General features: G+C 35.3%; 1 protein-coding gene across 1 annotated transcript in view; it reads left to right on the top strand.

Moving 5' to 3' along the window:
• Positions 1–811: 811 nt before the first annotated feature.
• The window catches only part of LOC120255883 (GTPase Der), a gene marked incomplete at its 5' end in the record, with an annotated part of 33,962 nt that continues 16,184 nt past the window's right edge, over positions 812–18,589 (top strand). Inside the window, 4 exons of the mRNA XM_039263654.1 lie at positions 812–1,165; positions 4,029–4,096; positions 17,615–17,698; positions 18,019–18,312. Coding sequence (XP_039119588.1) covers positions 812–1,165; positions 4,029–4,096; positions 17,615–17,698; positions 18,019–18,312 — 800 coding nt within the window. The remainder of the gene's footprint in view (positions 1,166–4,028; positions 4,097–17,614; positions 17,699–18,018; positions 18,313–18,589) is intronic.

Here is an 18,589-nt window from a genome sequence, read left to right as displayed (position 1 = left end):
ATCAAAAGAGAGAAGGAGAAAAACAAAAATCGAGAGAGATAAAAATATAAAAAGATAGTAAAAAAATTTGGTTTTTTTTAAATAAAAATAAAAACCCCTAAAAAGGAAAGAAATATTTAAAAAATAAAAAATAAAAAACCAAAGGAGGGAAAAAAAAACCTAGATATATATATACACGTTTATATATATATATATATATATATATATATATATATTTAGAGATAGGAGAGAGAGAGCATGAAGGGGAGGGGGGTCACTGGCATAGGGAGTTGCTGCCCCCTCTTCTTCCTCCGCCCCTGCCAGTGCTTTTGTTCTCAAATTTGTTGTACTAACTTGATTATTTTAATAAATAAACATCAAATATTATATTATATCAGGAAAAAAATCCGGCGGATCAAATTTGTTATGCTTAATTAATCAAGACAATTGTTAACGAGTTACTCCTCCCTACTAATCTAATTATAAGAGTATTTATTTATTTATTTAATAATATTTGTACGACTTCATCTCCAACTAAGTTTTTTCAAATTGTCTTTCAATTTATTTTTTCCAATAGTCCCTCAATTTTTTATGGAAAAATTTCTTTGGGTTGGGAGGGAAAAAATTTTTCACAAAATTGAGGAAAAAGTGGTCAATGTGATTAGTTTTGTGGAAAGTTATCAATAAAAATTTTGCAATCAAATAGTCTATTTGACTGAAAAATCCTTAATGGAAAAATTGGAAAAAATGGCCAATCAAACACAGTTCTAAATATTTTTTCCAAAAAAAAAAACATTTTCAATAAAAATAAATTAAATAAGGGTTAAACAAGATAACGGATGGCAAACTCTCCAGCTTCGATGGCAGCTGCTTCTCCGTTGCGCCTTCTCCCTCTTCGCGCGACACCGCTTTCCGCTGGCGTTTCCTCGGCCTTTCCTTTCCCATCCACTCTTCCTGAACGTTTTCAATCATTCTTCCCGGAAAAAGGTGAGTTCTTGCTGCTTGAAGAACCCCTTGCCAATTGTCCCTCCTGCCTCCAGCCAGGAGGGAGGGTTCTCCGACGAGGACAATGATGAAACTGAAGAAGAATACGGTATCTCCCCTCTTGATCTTGAATTCATGGAGGAAGAGGCCAGAGTTGCAGTCAGAGAGTACTCTCGTTCCATCTCTCGTGAATTAAGCATAGGTGAGCTTTCTTCCCGTTCCTTAATGATTTGTTTCAATTCTATATGGATTTCATTACGTTTTTGAATGATTTGACATTGTGGAGCTGTTGTTTTTGTCTCAGTCTTGATCACTTTAAAGGAAAAAAAAGACCTTGTTTTTGATCGATGCCAGCTTTATGCCTGTCAAGCTTCTTTGTTTTTAGTCTCAATGCCATTCTTTTCCATGAGCTTTTCATGAGAATTTTGATTGCTTCAGTTCCGTGCAGACCTATTAGAGTCAATTCTAACACAGATAATGTAGACATAACTCTATTTACAAATTGCATTGTATGATCATGACCAAGAAGTTTCATTACATTGATTAAGAAAAAGGGGCAATTTAAGGATGTATTCCATTGGACGGACTAGTTTGTAGTACTTGATTTTTCTTTTAGCTTCTTGAAATAAATACAATGGGGAACAGCTAATATGAGGGCATCACAAAATTAGAGATCACTAGCATTATAATTTTGGACCAAGTCTCTCCGGGATTGGATATGACCAAATACTGCTGCAAGATGCATTTTGAAAAGATAATTAGGAACATGATAATGCCTCATGGTAATCTCCACCCTAGCAGACCAGAAGCTATCATAAGCACCAAGGGTTTCCTCCTTTGATGGTGTAATGAGATCAACTCCTCACTTTTAACAACAATTTGAAGGAAATTGAATAGGTGATGTTTTGATTGGTTATTTTTGATGTTAGAATCAACCACCTATTATTGTGTACAATTTTTTGAGAACTAGTCTACATGTGGTAATTGATGACATGTTCCTTGGTTTCAAATTGATGATTTGTTTATGAATCTTGTCAAAGTTGAAGAAAATTAGAAGAGTTTGAACCAATTAGATAAATGGAGCAACTTTATAATATTGACTTGGTTATCCTAGAAAATGTTGTAAATGATATCTGATAGAATTTTCAGGGGACAATCATCATGAATTGGATTTTCTTGTTGCTCATTGGGGTATAAAATTGTGATTCTTAACAACAAACATAAGTTATGGAGCTTAGCTACTAATTACTTTGTATCTGTGGCTTGTTTTCCCTATACAACCAATGTTATGGAAGTTGCTGCCTAGGGAGAGAGCCCCTCTGGGTGGTTTGACTGGTTAACCATTGAGATAACAGTAGGCTGTCTAAGACACTACTTAGGTGTCTAGGTGGTAATTCATAGATAATGCCTGCCAATTGTTCTATGAAACTAATTAGTCTAATTAGTTCAATATCTAGACTTAGCCCAATTCTGCCCAATTTAGCTTTAACTTCGCCCAATTCAAATTCATTATGTAGCAAGATCTAAACCAAAATTCATGAAGTTAAAATCCTTCAAAACCCTAAGCATAAATTTGATAGGAAGCTGAAGCCCATTCTGTCAATTAAACTAATCAAAATTCATTTTTTAAGTAAAGACTGAAATCTTGCATACTTTAATTGATGTTGGTCTGATTGAGTTTTGTATTATGTTGTTTCGTCAGGCTGTTATTAAAATTATTTAGAAACTCATATATAGCATGTTTTAGTTTCTTCTTTTATGCTTTACTATCATCACTCAAAAGATCAGTAGTGGTCCACTTAGATGTAGGTGGTTTCAAAACCCTACTGCTTAGATAACCTTGTGTTAATGGACTCTCTAAATCCAAGTGTATATCAAAATGAAGTATGCGCTTAATTATGATCTTTGCTTGGAGGCATTTGTTATTAGGACCTATTGAGGATACACCATCTGGGTTAAAATTGGCATACAGATTCATAGTACAAGCCACTACCCAATCTGTAATTTTTCTAGTAAGTTTCATCATTTAAGCTCTGCAGATTGAAAGTAGTGTGAACTGAAGAAATTAGAAGACAAAATTTTTAACTCAAACTACCGTGGGGACATTATCATCTGATTCATGCTTTTACCAAATGAATTGAAGATTTCCTGATCAATATAGGCCATTAGAGCAAATCATTCTTTGAGTGAATTATTTTATACCATTCAACCATGGGAAATTGGCACTTGAACTCCATTTAATCAGCACCAAAATTGTGATAGATTTGTAGAACAAAAAACTTGAAATAATTATTGCTTAAAACTGAGGTGAGGCAAAATATCTCAATATTTCTGAAAGGAAACTTTTCACTCACTGTGCTAAAGATGTTTCAGATGAGGAAAAAACCGTCTACCTCCCTTCATTTATTGCATCACAAAGATGATCCATTCCGTTTTACTTCTTTATTTATATAATTTAAGCCTGTTTTGTGCAGATTCAAGTTATATATTATATTCTCATCCAAAATCAACCTGAACTGGCTAATTCAACTGATGCCGGTGGCAAATTGTTCATGTAAAAACTTGGGTAACCAGGCCTTTCTATTTTAATGCCTAATTGGGCAAAGAGTTCAATAGAGAAATTCTCCTACTTTCTCTTTGCAGTATTTTTGCATTTTTGCTATTCTCTTAGAGATCAGCTCATCCATATCTAATTTATTCTAGTTGGTGATGTATTCAGTAGATTTCTTGGTTGTATATGGCTTTCTTATTTGTATTAAGCATCGAAAGAATTGAATTATTGTGTATCCTTAGGTTGAGGATCTACACTTTATCCAAACAAGCTATACAATTGGTAAAGATTTTTTTTGGTGATAACTCAATCCATCTAACTTTTTGCCTTTTACAATCTGATCCTTATTTTGACAACATTTTTTGGTCAAGATTAAATGCACTGAAACATTATGTTTTAACTGCCTTTATAGCATTATTTTTTCATTAAAAATTGTGTAGTTTTAATTGTATTATATCCTTTTTACTCCACTAGAATGTTGTCATATTCTTATAAGTATGTTTTATGCTTCCAGAAGATGAGATCTATACAGAAAAGGAAGTTGGTACTAAGAAAAAGTCTAGAAGAAGTTCAGATGGACATGTTAGTAAGCTATCCTATTTGTTATCCCTTTTTACTTGAAAAATGGTGGCTATGCTTGTTCTTAAGTGCTACTTAATTGGAGTTTTATGATTGTTGCTAGCAAAACTACTCCTTTTTGATGTTCACATCACATTTTTATGCATGTCGTAAGTGATGCTACATGTACGGAGAACATTAATTAATCTATTATTATTATTATTATTATTTTCTGATTTTTCTGTTAATAAACATGATTTGATTGCAAATTGTTTACTTTAGTAGCAATTCATCTGTCGTGCTCAGTGTTTTGAAATTAAAGCAAGCACTAAACCCCTTTGATAACTTTTGGGTTTGGAATTTGAGCCACTTTTGGAAAGAAATGGAGAGAAAGAAGGATAGAATGGTTTAGCCTCAATTGATAAGAAAACTCACCATACGAACGAACCAAATGTTTTGATTTGCTAGACTTAAGGATTAGTGATAAGAATTGGGGGTAATTGGCCACTAAACAAAGCTGTTTAGGTAAGAATTCTGGAAAAAAATGTGCAATATTCAACTGTAATTCATGAACACCTTTATTCCCTTTGTTTTCAATCACTTGGGTTTTTGTGATAACAACCTTACAAGTCCAAAACAACTCCCTAGACTATGGTGATGGTCTCAGGCATAATAAAGTTGGACATTTCCCATGCCTAGAGAAATTAAACAACTTATGGGTAATTTCAAACATGGGGAACATTCATCCTAGGCATAGTAAAGTTGGGTATTTCCAAGCCTAGACAAAATAAACAACTTATTACTAATGAGAAATGTCAAACATGAGGAACATTCAAGCTTGGAATTCTGCAACTTCCTTTGACTCTAGTGGGACTTCCTTTGAATTTAAGCTTTGAGAATTGTAGTTGGAATTCTCGAAGTTGTTGAACTGTCATATTTGTCTTCATTTTAGTGGGAAATTCAAAGTCGTTAAAGATAGGGCTGAATTGGCCGCAACATTGCTTGATTTGGCAACTTTATCACCAAAATTGAGAATAGTTATGAGTCCTAATGTTGCTTTGGCAACTTCATGGTTCACATCAGAATTTGTTTTATATTTATCATTCCATATATATTTTAGGTGGTTTGTGGGTTACCTTGTTACCCATGGAAACCTTGAGGTATCTTTCCAATTAAACACTTCAAAGTTAATCCACTAACCTCTTTTTTTGCAAGATTTGTTATTTAAATAAATATATTTGATAATTAATTTTAAAGATTAGCAATTTTATTTTACAACTACCATTTATCAGAGATGTAAAATTTAATCTTAAAATATTTATTTTGATTATTCTTAATTTAGTCAAAGTTGTTCAAATCTTATTAAAAGCCTCCAAAACAATTTCAAATTTTAAACCTTTATCCTACTATCTAACTCTTACTACGCATCTAGAGGCTTACAAGATATATAGGCATAAAGCTTGGATCAAATAAGCTCTAACAAAATATTAAACTACCAGATAAGATAAGGGCAATAATTAAACTAATATGTAATCATAACCAACTATAAGCATGTTTAAAAACTAACTATAAGCATATGTATAACATGCTATCTCAAGTGGGAGCATGGAGGTTAGTGTAACACCGATTTTCACAATAGAAGGTCATATAACTCTTTAATATAGCAACTAGTAGAAGCAGGCTGACACTAGACAAGTAGCAACAATAATAGAAAAGCTGAAGGCATAACGGCCGTGTATAATTGGCATATTAGTAGTTAGAGGGTTTCATTTGAACCATTGTTTATGAAAATAGGAAGGTATAATCACTATGGATGGAGTGTTGGATTAGTCATTGCGCATTGAAGTAGGAAGGTAGAATCACTACAGATAGAAGGTAGAATTACTATGGATGGCGGGGTGATGGCAGCAGATGAAGCTACTTTGATACCACATCTAAACACCTAAATTCTTTATTTGTCACTTCACAAGTTTCTAGAGACTTACAAGATATATATATATATATATTATAAGAATTAAAAATTTCTTTCAGATTCTTCTTATTCTGCATAGTTGACATGCTTATATATATGCACAAATTCTACCTACTAAATTAGAGAACTATCCTAAGAATCCCTCCAATCAAATATCTTCAATCAAGGGATACTACGACTACTTTACAATCTGTGACCATCTACATTCTAAAAAAATTTTTGCATGTGATGTCCCACAAATTTGTCTATTTTCTAAAGAATGTTTTGCATGTGATTTCCAACACTCCTTGAAGGTTTTAGAGAGCAAGGTTTCTCTCTTTTTCCCTTAATTAGAATGAAGAATACAGGTAATATATATATAGAACAACTGATATTCTTAACCATAAAGTAAGACCTTAGTGGCTGACATTCCGCCATAAAATTAGACTTAGTGGCTGATATTCAGTCTTAAAGTCTGCCATAAAATAAGGCAGTCGTCTCATAATAAAATCTGGCCAAAAAACAAGTAATTATTCTAACTTTGACTTAGAATTTACATTCCCCCTCAAGCTGGGCTGCAGATGTTCAAACCCAGCTTGTAATTCAATTCTTCAAAGTTGGCCTTTGAAAAAGCTTTAGTGAGAATATCCGCAGTTTGGGTTTTTGTGGGCACGTAGACCAGCTGTACAATCTTTTTTTCAACCTTCTCTGAAATGATTGATCTATTTCGATATGCTTTTGTTCTATCATGGTGAACGGGGTTTCTAGCAATACTTGTTATAGCTCGATTGTCACAGTATACCTTGATAGGTCTTTCTGTAGCTATACCTAATTCTCCTAATAATCTTTGAATCCACATTCCTTCACAAATACCAAATGCTAGAGCTCTAAATTCAGCTTCAACACTGCTCCTTGCAACTACAGATTGTTTCTTACTTCTCCATGTTACAAGATTTCCCCAAACATAGGAACAAAAACTTGATGTTAATCTCCCATCTAGAATATCTCCTGCCCAATCTGCATCTGAGAAGATTTCCACATTTCTTGCATCATTTTTCTTGTATAGTAGGCTTTTCCTCGGAGTTATCTTGAGGTATCTCAAGATTCTATTCACAACTTCCATGTGTTCCTCTGTTGGATTATTCATGTATTGACTTATAACACTAATTGCAAACCCAATAATAGGTCGAGTGTGTGAGAGGTAAAGAAGTCTATTGACAAGTCTCTAATATCTTACCTTGTCGACTAGTACACTTTCTTTTTCAGACCCTATCTTCTTGGTTGGATCCATTGGAGTATCTATTGGCTTACATTCAAGTATACCTATCTCTTTTAGTAAATCTAAGACATATTTGCGTTGAGATAAATATACATTCCTTTAATCTAGCTACCTCCATCCCAAGGAAATATTTGAGGCCTCCAAGATCTTTTGATTTCAAACTCTTTTGCTAAGAGTTTTTTTAATCTTAGTAGCTCTTCCTTATTAGCACCTATTAGAATGATATCATCAACATATACAATTAAAAGAGCTATCTTTCTGTCGCTTGAAAATTTCACAAACAATGTATGATCTGCTTGACATTATGAATATTCCCATCTGATCACTGCCTTAATGAACCTGTCCAACCATGCACGAGAAGATTGTTTAAGGCCATAAAGGGATTTTCTTAGCTTGAATACCTTTCTGTTACTGAATAAAGTTTCCATTCCTGGTGGTATATCCATGTAAACTTCTTCTAGATCACAATTAAGGAACACATTCTTCACATTCATGGTCGTGTAATGAATGTGTTAAAAACTCTACTTCCTTTTTCTGGTTTCTTCCTCCTTGTATAGACACGAAGCTCAGGGCTTGCAATTTGTGGTTATTTGGAATGATCATGAAAGTAAATTTCTAGAATTTGATGAGTTACTAGTGAAATTTGATGAGGCTGAGATGTTTCAGGTTGACCTGGATTCATAGGTAGATGAAATGATGACTGGATAGAGGACGGAGATATCTCAGGTGATTCAAGATCACTGGAAAAATTCCAAAACTGATATTCTCTCAAGTTTCCCATTTGAATGTTAGGTTTGGGGTAATAAGACTGGTGTTCAAAAAATTTCACATCCATGGAGATATACATCGTTTTGGTGAGCGGAGAGTAGAAACCAAGAAAGATACATGTAATAGACATAGGATCTAATTTACTGTGATGTTGTTGATGAATGTGAACAAAGAGCAGTGCATCCAAAAATTTTAGGTGCTAGAGATGAGAGAATTTTTGTGCGTCGAAAGTTTTGGAGAAGAACTTGACAAGGGGTTTGAAACTTGAGACTTCTTGAAGGCATTCTGTTTATAAGATAGAATGTTGTAAGAATTGCTTCTCTCCAAAAATGTTTTGGAACATGAGAGGTAAACATGAGGGATCTAGCAACTTCTTAGAGATGTCGGCTTTTTCTTTCTGCAATTCCATTTTGCTTACTGTAAGAATTGCTTCTCTCCAAAAATGTTTGGAACATGAGAGGTAAACATGAGGGATCTAGCAACTTCTAAGAGATGTCGGCTTTTTCTTTCTGCAATTCCATTTTGCTGAGGTGTATCAATGCAAACTCAAATGGACAATGTCTAGACTCAAGAGATAACTACCCCAGGATATTTTTGAAGTATTCTTTGGGATTATCAGTTTTTAAGACTTGGATTTTGGACTAAAATCAAGTCTGTATCATGAGATTGAAGTTTTGAAAGATTTGACCAACTTCAGATTTCTTTCATGAGAAATATCCACGATGATTTAGTGTGATCGTCAACAAAGAAAACAAAACCACCTAGTTCCAGTTATATTCTTCATCCTTGAAAGTTCCCACACATCACTGTGAATCAATGTAAACGGTTAAGAAGGGGTATAAGACAAACTTGGGTAGTTAGTGCAAGTGTGTTGGCGAGCTGGCAAATTTCACAATTAAAGGACTTTTGACTTTTATGGCTGAATAAAGAGGGAAACATCTTTTCAAGATTCATGAAATTTGGATGACCAAGATGATAATGCCACAACATTATTTTCACTATCCTTGTTGACACTAGAATTTGAAACTAACTGACCTTTGAAAGACACAATTTGCACTTTGAGCTTGTCTACTTAGAGAAGTTTGATTGAGGAGATAGAGTCTAGAAAACATCTAAGCACTGCCAATCTTCTTCCCCGAATCCAATCTTGAAATTCACATAGATTTGAGAAAAACTTAGACACACATATCAAATCTTGAGTTAGCTTACTAACTGAGATTAAGTTGCAATCCAACTTAGGAACATGAAGTATAAAATGTAGAATTAATTCTTTGTGATTTTGTGCCAATTCCCTCAACTTTTGATAATGAACCATTTGCTATTTTGATTGTGTAATTCTCATTACACGTTGTATTCATGAAAAATAGAAACATCACCTATCATATGATCTGAGGTTCCAGAGTCAATGATCCAAGGATTCGAGAGATCTCGGTTGACTTTAAAGGCCTTAGAGAATTTACCTTTATGTACTATCATGCTATTTCTTGACACAATAGTGCTTGGCTGAGAAGGAAGATTTTGACGCAAGAGTTTTTGAAGGCCTTCAAGTTGTTCCTTAGTGAAGGGACTTATCTTTGTTGAAGTTGATCTTTCATTCTTTATGACAACACTAGCACGTCCTTCTCTATCATTCCATGTGAAGGCTTCCAATTTGCAGGTTTTCCATGAAGCTTCCAGCAATTTTCTTTCACATGTCCAGGTTTGCGACAATGGTCACACCATTGTCTTCCTTTTCTAAATCGACTTTCATTGTTATTGATTGTGAAGGGTCTATGAGTAGCAAGAGCAGAACCTTCAAGGGTTGGAGTTGAATTTTGAGATCCCATTATCATCTTTCTTCTACTTCATGTCTCACTTCTAAAAAAGCTTCTCAAACACTTGGTAATGGTTTAATTCCCATCATCCTTCCTCGAACTTCATCTAGATCTTTGCTAAGCCCAAGAAGAAATTTGAATGTTCTCTTTTACTCTACAACCTTTTGATATAAAGTAGAATCATGAGAGCATTTCCACGAATAAGTTTTAAACATATCTAGCTGCTGCCAATCGAGTGAGGATGTTGATAGTCACAGTGAGATCTCCTTGAAGCAGATCATGTAGTGTTGCTTCAGTCTGAAATAGTTCAGATGTATTATCTGCACTTGAGTAGGTCGCTTTTAGCTGCATCCCAAATCTTCTTAGCAGTTCCATATAACAGAAAATTTTCATCAACATCATTGTTCATTGAGTTAATTAACCATGACATCACCACGTGATTCTCAAGTTTTCAGGTTTTGAATTTTGGATCATTCTTCTCTGGAATAGGAATCTCCTCAGTAAGATGTTCATCCTTGCCTTTGCCACAGATGAACATCATTACTGATTGTGACCATTGAAGATAGTTGTGCCCATTAAGCCCATTAAGTTTGTGTCTTGTGACGAGAGTAGAAAGGTTTTCCACTCCACCATGATTGTTGTGACCAGATGTAGTTTCTTGCTTGAAGGTTTCTTTGGTTGATGAGGTTTTTTTTCTTAAATCCATGCTGTATTTAGTTATGGAAGGACTATTAGTATTTGAAAGGATAGCTCAGTTTTCCAGGTTCTGAATTTTGGATCATTCTTCTCTGGAATAGGAATCTCCTCAGTGAGATGTTCGTCCTTGCCTTTGCCACAGATGAACATCATTACTGATTGTGACCATTAAACATAGTTGTGCCCATTAAGCCCATTAAGTTTGTGTCTTGTGACGAGAGTAGAAAGGTTTTCCACTCCACCATGATTGTTGTGACCAGATGTAGTTTCTTGCTTGAGGGTTTCTTTGGATGATGAGGTTTCTTTTCTTATATCCATGCCGTATTTAGTTATGGAAGGACTATTAGTATTTGAAAGGATAGCTCTGGTAACATGAAGGTTTCAGAGAGCAATGATTCTCTCTTTTTCCCTTAATTAGAATGAAGAATTCAAGGTAATATATATATGGAACAACTGATATTCTCAGACATAAAGTCAGACCTTAGTGGCTGACATTCAGCCATATAATCAGACTTAGTGGCCGATATTCAGCCTTAAAGTCTGCCATAAAATAAGGCAGCTGTCTCACCATAAAATCTGGCCAAAAAACAAGTAATTACTCTAATTTTGACTAACAATTTTACACTCCTCAAGCAGGTGAAAGGGAGTTTTCCATTCCCTGCTTGGATACAATTCTCTCAAATATTGTGCTGCTTATTCCTTTGGTAAGGATGTTGGCAAGTTGTCCATGTGAAGGCACATAGGGAGTACATATCAAGTCACTGTCTAATTTCTCCTTGTCTTGTTTTTTCTTCCAAAATTTCTGATCTCTAGTGGACCTCTCAGTAGGATTTGAAACCAGATGAAGTTCTGACCATCTGCCAGAGAATAAAGAACAAATTGATATTCTGCTTTTTCCTGGATACTCGGGTTCAAATACCCATGGATTTTTTGTTTGCTTACTGGCTGAATATAATTTAGAAAACACTAGTTTTCTCGAAGCCTCTTGCTCATAACAAGAATTCTTGAACGGCGAACAAGCAGGGCCTCTTACTCACTACATCAAACAATTTTCATTAATGAAAGCTCCAATAGAAAAATATTGGAAGGGAAAGATGCTTCTAAGATTTAATTTATTCGGAGCTATTAAAGCGGGATCCACTTTTTGGGGAATATGAGTCGAAGCAATAACAAGAATATTTCTAGTGGAATGAAGCGCATGGATACAAGTTATGCCTTGGAATGAAAGACAGTTCCAAATCAGCTTTGTCCATGAACAAATAGCTAAAAGTAATGCGATTCATGGGGTCTCAACAAGAGAATTCCTATTCTAGATGAAATGCCAATCCTCCTCAATATGCTTCATTCAATCATGTTAGATGGGGTTATGAACCATGCTAATAGCCAATTTATTGTCATAGGAGAGTTTCATAAGTCCATCCTATTTAATCTTTAAGTCTTATAGGATAATCTTAAGCCAAAATAGCTTGCATATACCTTGTGCTATTGCACGAAATTCTGCCTCAAAACTATAGCATACTACTACAATCTATTTCGTGCTTCATGTTACAAGCTGCCTTCCAAGAGAGGTATACTAAGTAGAGGTTGACCTTCTGTCAACAATTGATCCTGCATAGTTAGCATTAGTATAGGCTTTAAGTGGCATACTTGCGTTCGTCTTGAACATAATCTCTATTCTTGGTGTTTTTTTGGGATATCGCAAAATTCAGTATGTCGGCTGCAAATGAACCTCTCTTGGACTATACATAAGTTGACTAATAAAGCTCACTTCACAATCTATATCTGGTCTAGTATGTGACAAGTAAATCAGACTTCCCACCAGACGTAGATACATCTCCTTGGGCACTAGGGCATCTTCTTGTGCACTTCCCATTTTGAGACTCGGATCCGTGGGTGTACTCGTAGGTTTGTATGCAGTTTTGCCTGTTTCTTTGAGTAAGTCCATGACATACTTTAGTTGTGATGTAAATTCTCTTTCCTGGAGGGCAACTTCAATTCCTAGAAAATATTTCAATCTTCCCAGAGTTTTGATTTTAAACTCATTAGCGTAGTAATGACTTAGGATTTGTTACTCCATTTTATTATCTCTAGTTAATATAATGTCATCCATATACATTATTAGTGTTGTTGCTTCCCTTGAAGTAGAATGTTTGACAAACAAATTATATCATCCTGACTTTGTTTATATCCCATGGCCACCATGACTTATAGCAAACTTTCCAAACCAAGCTCAAGTAGACTTTTTCAGGCCATATAAAGCCTTATTCAACTTAGATACAATATTGGCAGTCCCATTCTTTCCATAACTTGCAGGAATCTCCATGTAAATCTCTTCTTCAAGATCTCCGTATAGGAATGCATTCTTCACATTAAATTGTTGCAGTTCCCAGCTAAAATCGACAGCTAGAGATAAGATCTCTGAGTGTGTTCATCTTACCAACTGGAGCAAATGTTTTTAGGTAGTCAATCCCATGGATTTGTGTATATCATTTGGCCACCAACCTTGTATCCCTCAATTGACCCATTTGCCTTGTATTTCACACTATACACCCACTTGTACCCTACAGGTTTTTTCCCCACTTGTTAACTTTAGTAAGTCCTAAGTTTTATGTTTTTCGCAGAGCCTCCATCTCCACATCCATGTCTTGTCTCCATTTTTCATTAGATAAAGCCCCGAAAAAAATAGTAGGTATTGTGGTGGTTTCAAGCTTACAAGGAAGGCTTTGTAGGTAGGTAAGAATTTTTGTAAATGATAGAAAATGAGAAAGAGGATATAAAGGCTATTTAGTACATTTTTTTGTTTTTTTTTCTAAGGGCAATTCTGAGGTTTTGGTCGTTTTCTATAATTTAAGCTTCAATTTCGCTCTGTGTTGTTGGGAAGTTAGACATTGTTACCTTATTTGAAAGGCTTGAGTAGGAATAATGAAAGCTTGTAGATTTTGGATTGATCTTTTTCTGTCTTGAGTACACCCATGTTTTTTTTTCTAAATCTCACGTCTCCAAGAGAATATTCAAGGTTAGGCATATTTGGTTCAGATTCCCTAGAAAATTGGAGACACATCTTGTTTAGTTTAAGGTTCACTAGAAATTGGAACCTTCGACTTTAGATTCAGGTTCAATGGATGGTTGGGACATTTGATTTATTTAAGATAATGAAAGGTCAGGGGCAATGTAAGAAAATTTTCCTTTTCCTCATCTAACTCTCCCTTGAGGATAAGGTTGAGCGAAATTAGCCTTTTGTTCATTAAAAGTTACATTTTATGATACATGGAACTTCTTGGACGAGGGATGGTAGCACTTATACCCTTTTTGAGTTGAAGGATACCCAATAAAAATACATTTTAGAGCTCTAGGATTTAGTTTCCCCCTGTCTTGATTATGAACATGAACAAAGGACGCATCCAAATATGTGAGGTGTAATTTTTGTGGTGGAGGGATTCGGGTTGAATGAAGAAAGCACTTCTATTGAATTCTTGAATCCCAAAACTCTAGAGGTTAATTTATTGATGAGATGAGTAAGTGTGAGTGCTACATCCCCTCAAAAATCTTTTTGGTACATTTTTTATGACATTAAAGAGCTTGAGTTTGGTCAAAAAGGTGCCGATTTTTCCTTTTAGCGGCACCATTTTTGTTGTGGTGTTTTCGCACTGGAAGACTCATGAATTTTTCCCTCTTTCTAACTGTTAAGATTAAGACTTTGATTGAAATAATCCTTGGCATTTGCTAACCTAATTCTTTTGTTACTCACACCAAATTGATTATTCATCAATGGTGACAAAATTTGGAAATACAATGCTAACATCTGACTTGCTTTTTAAGCAACAACGTCCAAGTTACTCAATGACAATAATCAATAAAAGTCATTAGCCATCATGCTCCTGACACATTAGGAATAATAGGGTTCAGTAGGGCACCAAACATCAGTGTGAACAAGATACAAAGGAAACACATTTCTTTTATTACTTACAGGAAAAGGTATGCGCTTGTGTTTAGCAATTTCACACACTTGACAGTGTAGGTTTTCAACATTTAACTTTGAAAATAATGAAGGAAATAGAACTTTAATTACCCTAAATGATGGATGCCCCAATTGGTAGTGATAAAGAAGAACCTTTGCTTTATTGGATAACAGACTCTGACATAAATGAGTAAGGGGATCTACTCTCAAACATATTTGACTTGTTTGATTCCTTAAGATAGTAAAGACCATCCCATTCTCTAGCATGTCTAATCGTCCAACTTGAATCTTTGTCCTGAAATACACAATAATTATTATGAAAAATCACATTACAAAGTAAGTCTTGTGTGAGTCTTGAACAGAGACAAGGTTAATGGGTAGTTTAGGATCATGGATGACAATTTTTAAGGTTATGGAAGGGTTTATTGGGACATCTCCTATACCCGCTACACTTGCTAAGGATTTATCAGCTGTCGCTATTTTCTTATGACTTGGGCATGGTGAATATGTGGAAAAATGTTTGGATGAGTGGGTCATGTGATCTGTTGCTCTTGAAACAAGGATCCAAGATTGGCAGAAAGGTGTTTCTGAGACATTTTATCCAAATGAAAATGAAGACTTACTTGAGTACGCCGAAGCACAAGTATCTATAGGTTTCTCCAGGGCACTGAGGAAGGATTTCACCCTCTCAACCTCTTGTGGATTAAGATTTGTTGCCTCTTTCTTAGTTTCTTCGTGAGGGTGTTGGTTGCAGCATGAGCTTGTCCATTACTCTGCAACCGATCACCCTTTTGTCCCCACTCACGGCGAGGAGGTTTTCCATGCAATGTCCAACATGTTTCACGAGTATGATGTGCCTTCTTGCAGTGGGTGCACCACAGTCCATCACGACATTTAGCCTTTCATCTCTTACCATTTTGCATGGCAACCTTCCTTTCTATAATTATTGAACCAAGTTTTATTTTCTCAGCTATCATAGAGAAATGTATGCTTTTTGGGGTTGAAGTATCAGACTCCTTTTCGTTATTGAACAATATCCACCACTTTATTAGAACTCGAAATTTCCTGCTTCCTGAGGATTTGGATCCTAACTTGATCAAACTTGGGTTTTGAACCAACAAGAAAATCATAGATTTTATCCCGTTCAATAAAATCACCCTATAATGGCCAAGTTCTTGCCACAAAGATTTCAATTGATGGGCATATTCAGTTACAGTTTTGCTCCCTTGCTTTGCAGCCATGGTCTTGACCTTTCACATCATACACCTGTGCTGCATCTCTAGCTTTTGAGCAGATCTGTTGGATTGCGTCCTAAATGTCTTTGGTTGTAGCCATGAACATAACTGTATCACTTGTCTCGGATATCATGGAACTCCATAGCCATGCCATGATCATGGAATCTTCTTTATCCCATGCTCCAAAACCTAAATCTCCTATCTTTGGCCCAGTTCCTGATAGATGGCTGATCCTCCCTTTGCCTTTCAAAATTGTACGAACAAGTTGTGACCACTTGAGATAATTCTTTCCATCCAATTTATAGTAGTCTGAAAGTCTTGTAATTCTCCCTGTGGTTAAGTTTTGGCTTCTTCATCCAATGAAACACTGGCATTTTTTGCATCTTCGGACATTTGGTTTGACAACAATGGCAAACATCAGCGATGTCTGTGGCTTTATTTGGCAGCGAGGACAGCATCTGCTGCGGCTGCAGCAGAAAATGATGGCAGTTTCCGGCAATGAAGGCTGAAAACGAAGAAAAATCCTAGTGATACCATGTAAGAGAGAAAATTTTGTTGAGATTCTTCTTATTCTGCATAGTTTACATGTCTATATATACACAAACTTTACCCACTAAATTAGAGAACTATCCCAAGAATCCCTCCAATCAAATTCAGAATCCAAAAGCATCAGCCAAATGCATGTGGAGATGAGCCCCATTGCACATGCTAGGCCACATATTTACTTACACACTCTATACAAGCACAAAATATATAACGTAACTCCATTAATGAAATTCACTCTAAGTTATTTACAACATGGTATAAGAGGGCTTAAACTTACTTGAACATGACATGGGCTTTTAAATCTAACATATTACAAGAGGTTGGCAGTAATCTAGTGAGTGGGTATAGGGTTGAGTTATCTTATCTACCCTCCAAACTATCCACATGTCTTTGTCTGAAAAAGGGGGAATTGTAAATTCTTGAGCTTGAAGGCTCATTAGTTGTCCACTCAAAATATATGAATTGTGCATGCTTTTTGAGAATCATAAAAAGAACGAACAGAACGGTAAGTCACAATCTTATGTAGAATAGACCATTATTAAGTCAATTCTCCCATGCGTCTTTATCCCCAAGCCTTTCCAAGGGTGGAACCCCATGATTGCCATCATCCTTAGCTTTGGTGGCAACTTGTTTTCCCTCAGCATCTGATGATATCATCAATACAATTGTCTTTTCCATTAAATTGTTGGGAGTGGATGCCATATTCCCCACGTCTGACTATTTTTGGAAGCCGCAGAGCAAGAGCAATCCATTTTGAAGGAGAAAAATTAGTGGATGGTTAGAAACATGAAGGTACGCAAAGAGTAGTAATGGAGATAGCGTTACTTAGGAAAAAAAGAGGTATTTACACATAAAAAGAATTATAAGAAGGCCTTTAAGTTGGTTTTCTTTGCCATCCTTTTTTTGAGTATGTTGGACCCTCAGTTTTTGTGAAGCTAAATGTCATATGAACCACTTAAATTTGAAATCTCATTAAATTAACTTTCCAATGATATTGCCCTCATCTTATTGCTTATGAATGCTCCTCATTCAAGTTCTATTTCTGAAAATTTGGGCATCTTGATTAAAGACAATCGTTTTAATATGTTATTGATATCTTGTTGGAGACAATGTGGAGGCTTGTATGCCCTCAAAACTGCTTGAAATCATCATATAAGCAAATATTTGTATTGTTTAAGATGGTTATATTATTCCTTCATAATTTAAACTGATGGCATTTAGCTTCTGTTCCATAGAATTTTTTAGTATACTCAAAGCTACAATAGACTAACCATAATTCTCTACTTCACTTTCAGATCCCTGATCATCTTCTTCCAAGGGTGGCTATTGTAGGAAGGCCAAATGTTGGTAAATCGGCATTGTTCAACCGTCTTGTTGGGGTATTGCTATATTCTTTAGTTTTAAGTCATGTTTATGGTTTTATTTCACTTTCCATTCAGGGATGAACTTATTTTCCATAACTGGCTTCTAATACCTATTTTATTTGAACTAAGGCACTAATATAGCTAATTCTAAGAGGGAGAAATGTCACAAGAAGATTTGTATTTGTGGACAACCTAGTGTATAGAAGTTATACTTATTCTTTTAAGGAATCATACTGCTTTTATGGTACTCTGGCTTAGGTTTTGTATTTTGTATTTTTTATTTTTTATTGTGCTCATGAAACATGATTATATTTTAATCTTTCAAATGTTAATAGGGGAACAAGGCGATCGTTGTCGATGAACCTGGTGTTACAAGGGATCGCCTGTATGGGAGATCCTTTTGGGGTGAATATCAATTCATGGTAGTAGATACTGGTGGAGTTATGACTGTCTCAAAATCACAGGCTGATGTCATGGAGGAACTAGCAATTACAACTACTATTGGTATGGATGGTATTCCTCTTGCTTCGAGAGAAGCAGCTGCTGCTAGGATGCCCTCAATGATAGAGAAGCAAGCTATTGCCGCTGTGGAAGAGGCTGCTGTTATTATATTCCTTGTTGACGGACAGGTAACTCTGAGCTATGAAGGTTGTGTTTGCCTGATTTCTTTTATTTTGAGAAAGTATTTGGTTTCTTCTAGCAGTTATTATTGAGAATGCCAATGAAACTATAGTATTTTCGATTAGAATTTAGTGTACTACCTCATAATTTCTGAATGTTTCATAAGGGGAAACTCTTGTTGAAAGACCTACATACTAACAGAATTTGTAATGAATTTCTGAAGTTGTCTTCCCTTTAGATATCTTGTAATTAGTGTAACTTACACTTCATTGAATTAAATACCAT

Source organism: Dioscorea cayenensis, unplaced genomic scaffold (genome assembly GCF_009730915.1).
Source record: "Dioscorea cayenensis subsp. rotundata cultivar TDr96_F1 unplaced genomic scaffold, TDr96_F1_v2_PseudoChromosome.rev07_lg8_w22 25.fasta BLBR01001224.1, whole genome shotgun sequence".
Classification (NCBI taxonomy): Eukaryota; Viridiplantae; Streptophyta; class Magnoliopsida; order Dioscoreales; family Dioscoreaceae; genus Dioscorea; species Dioscorea cayenensis.
This window is presented reverse-complemented; position numbering and strand designations above follow the sequence as displayed.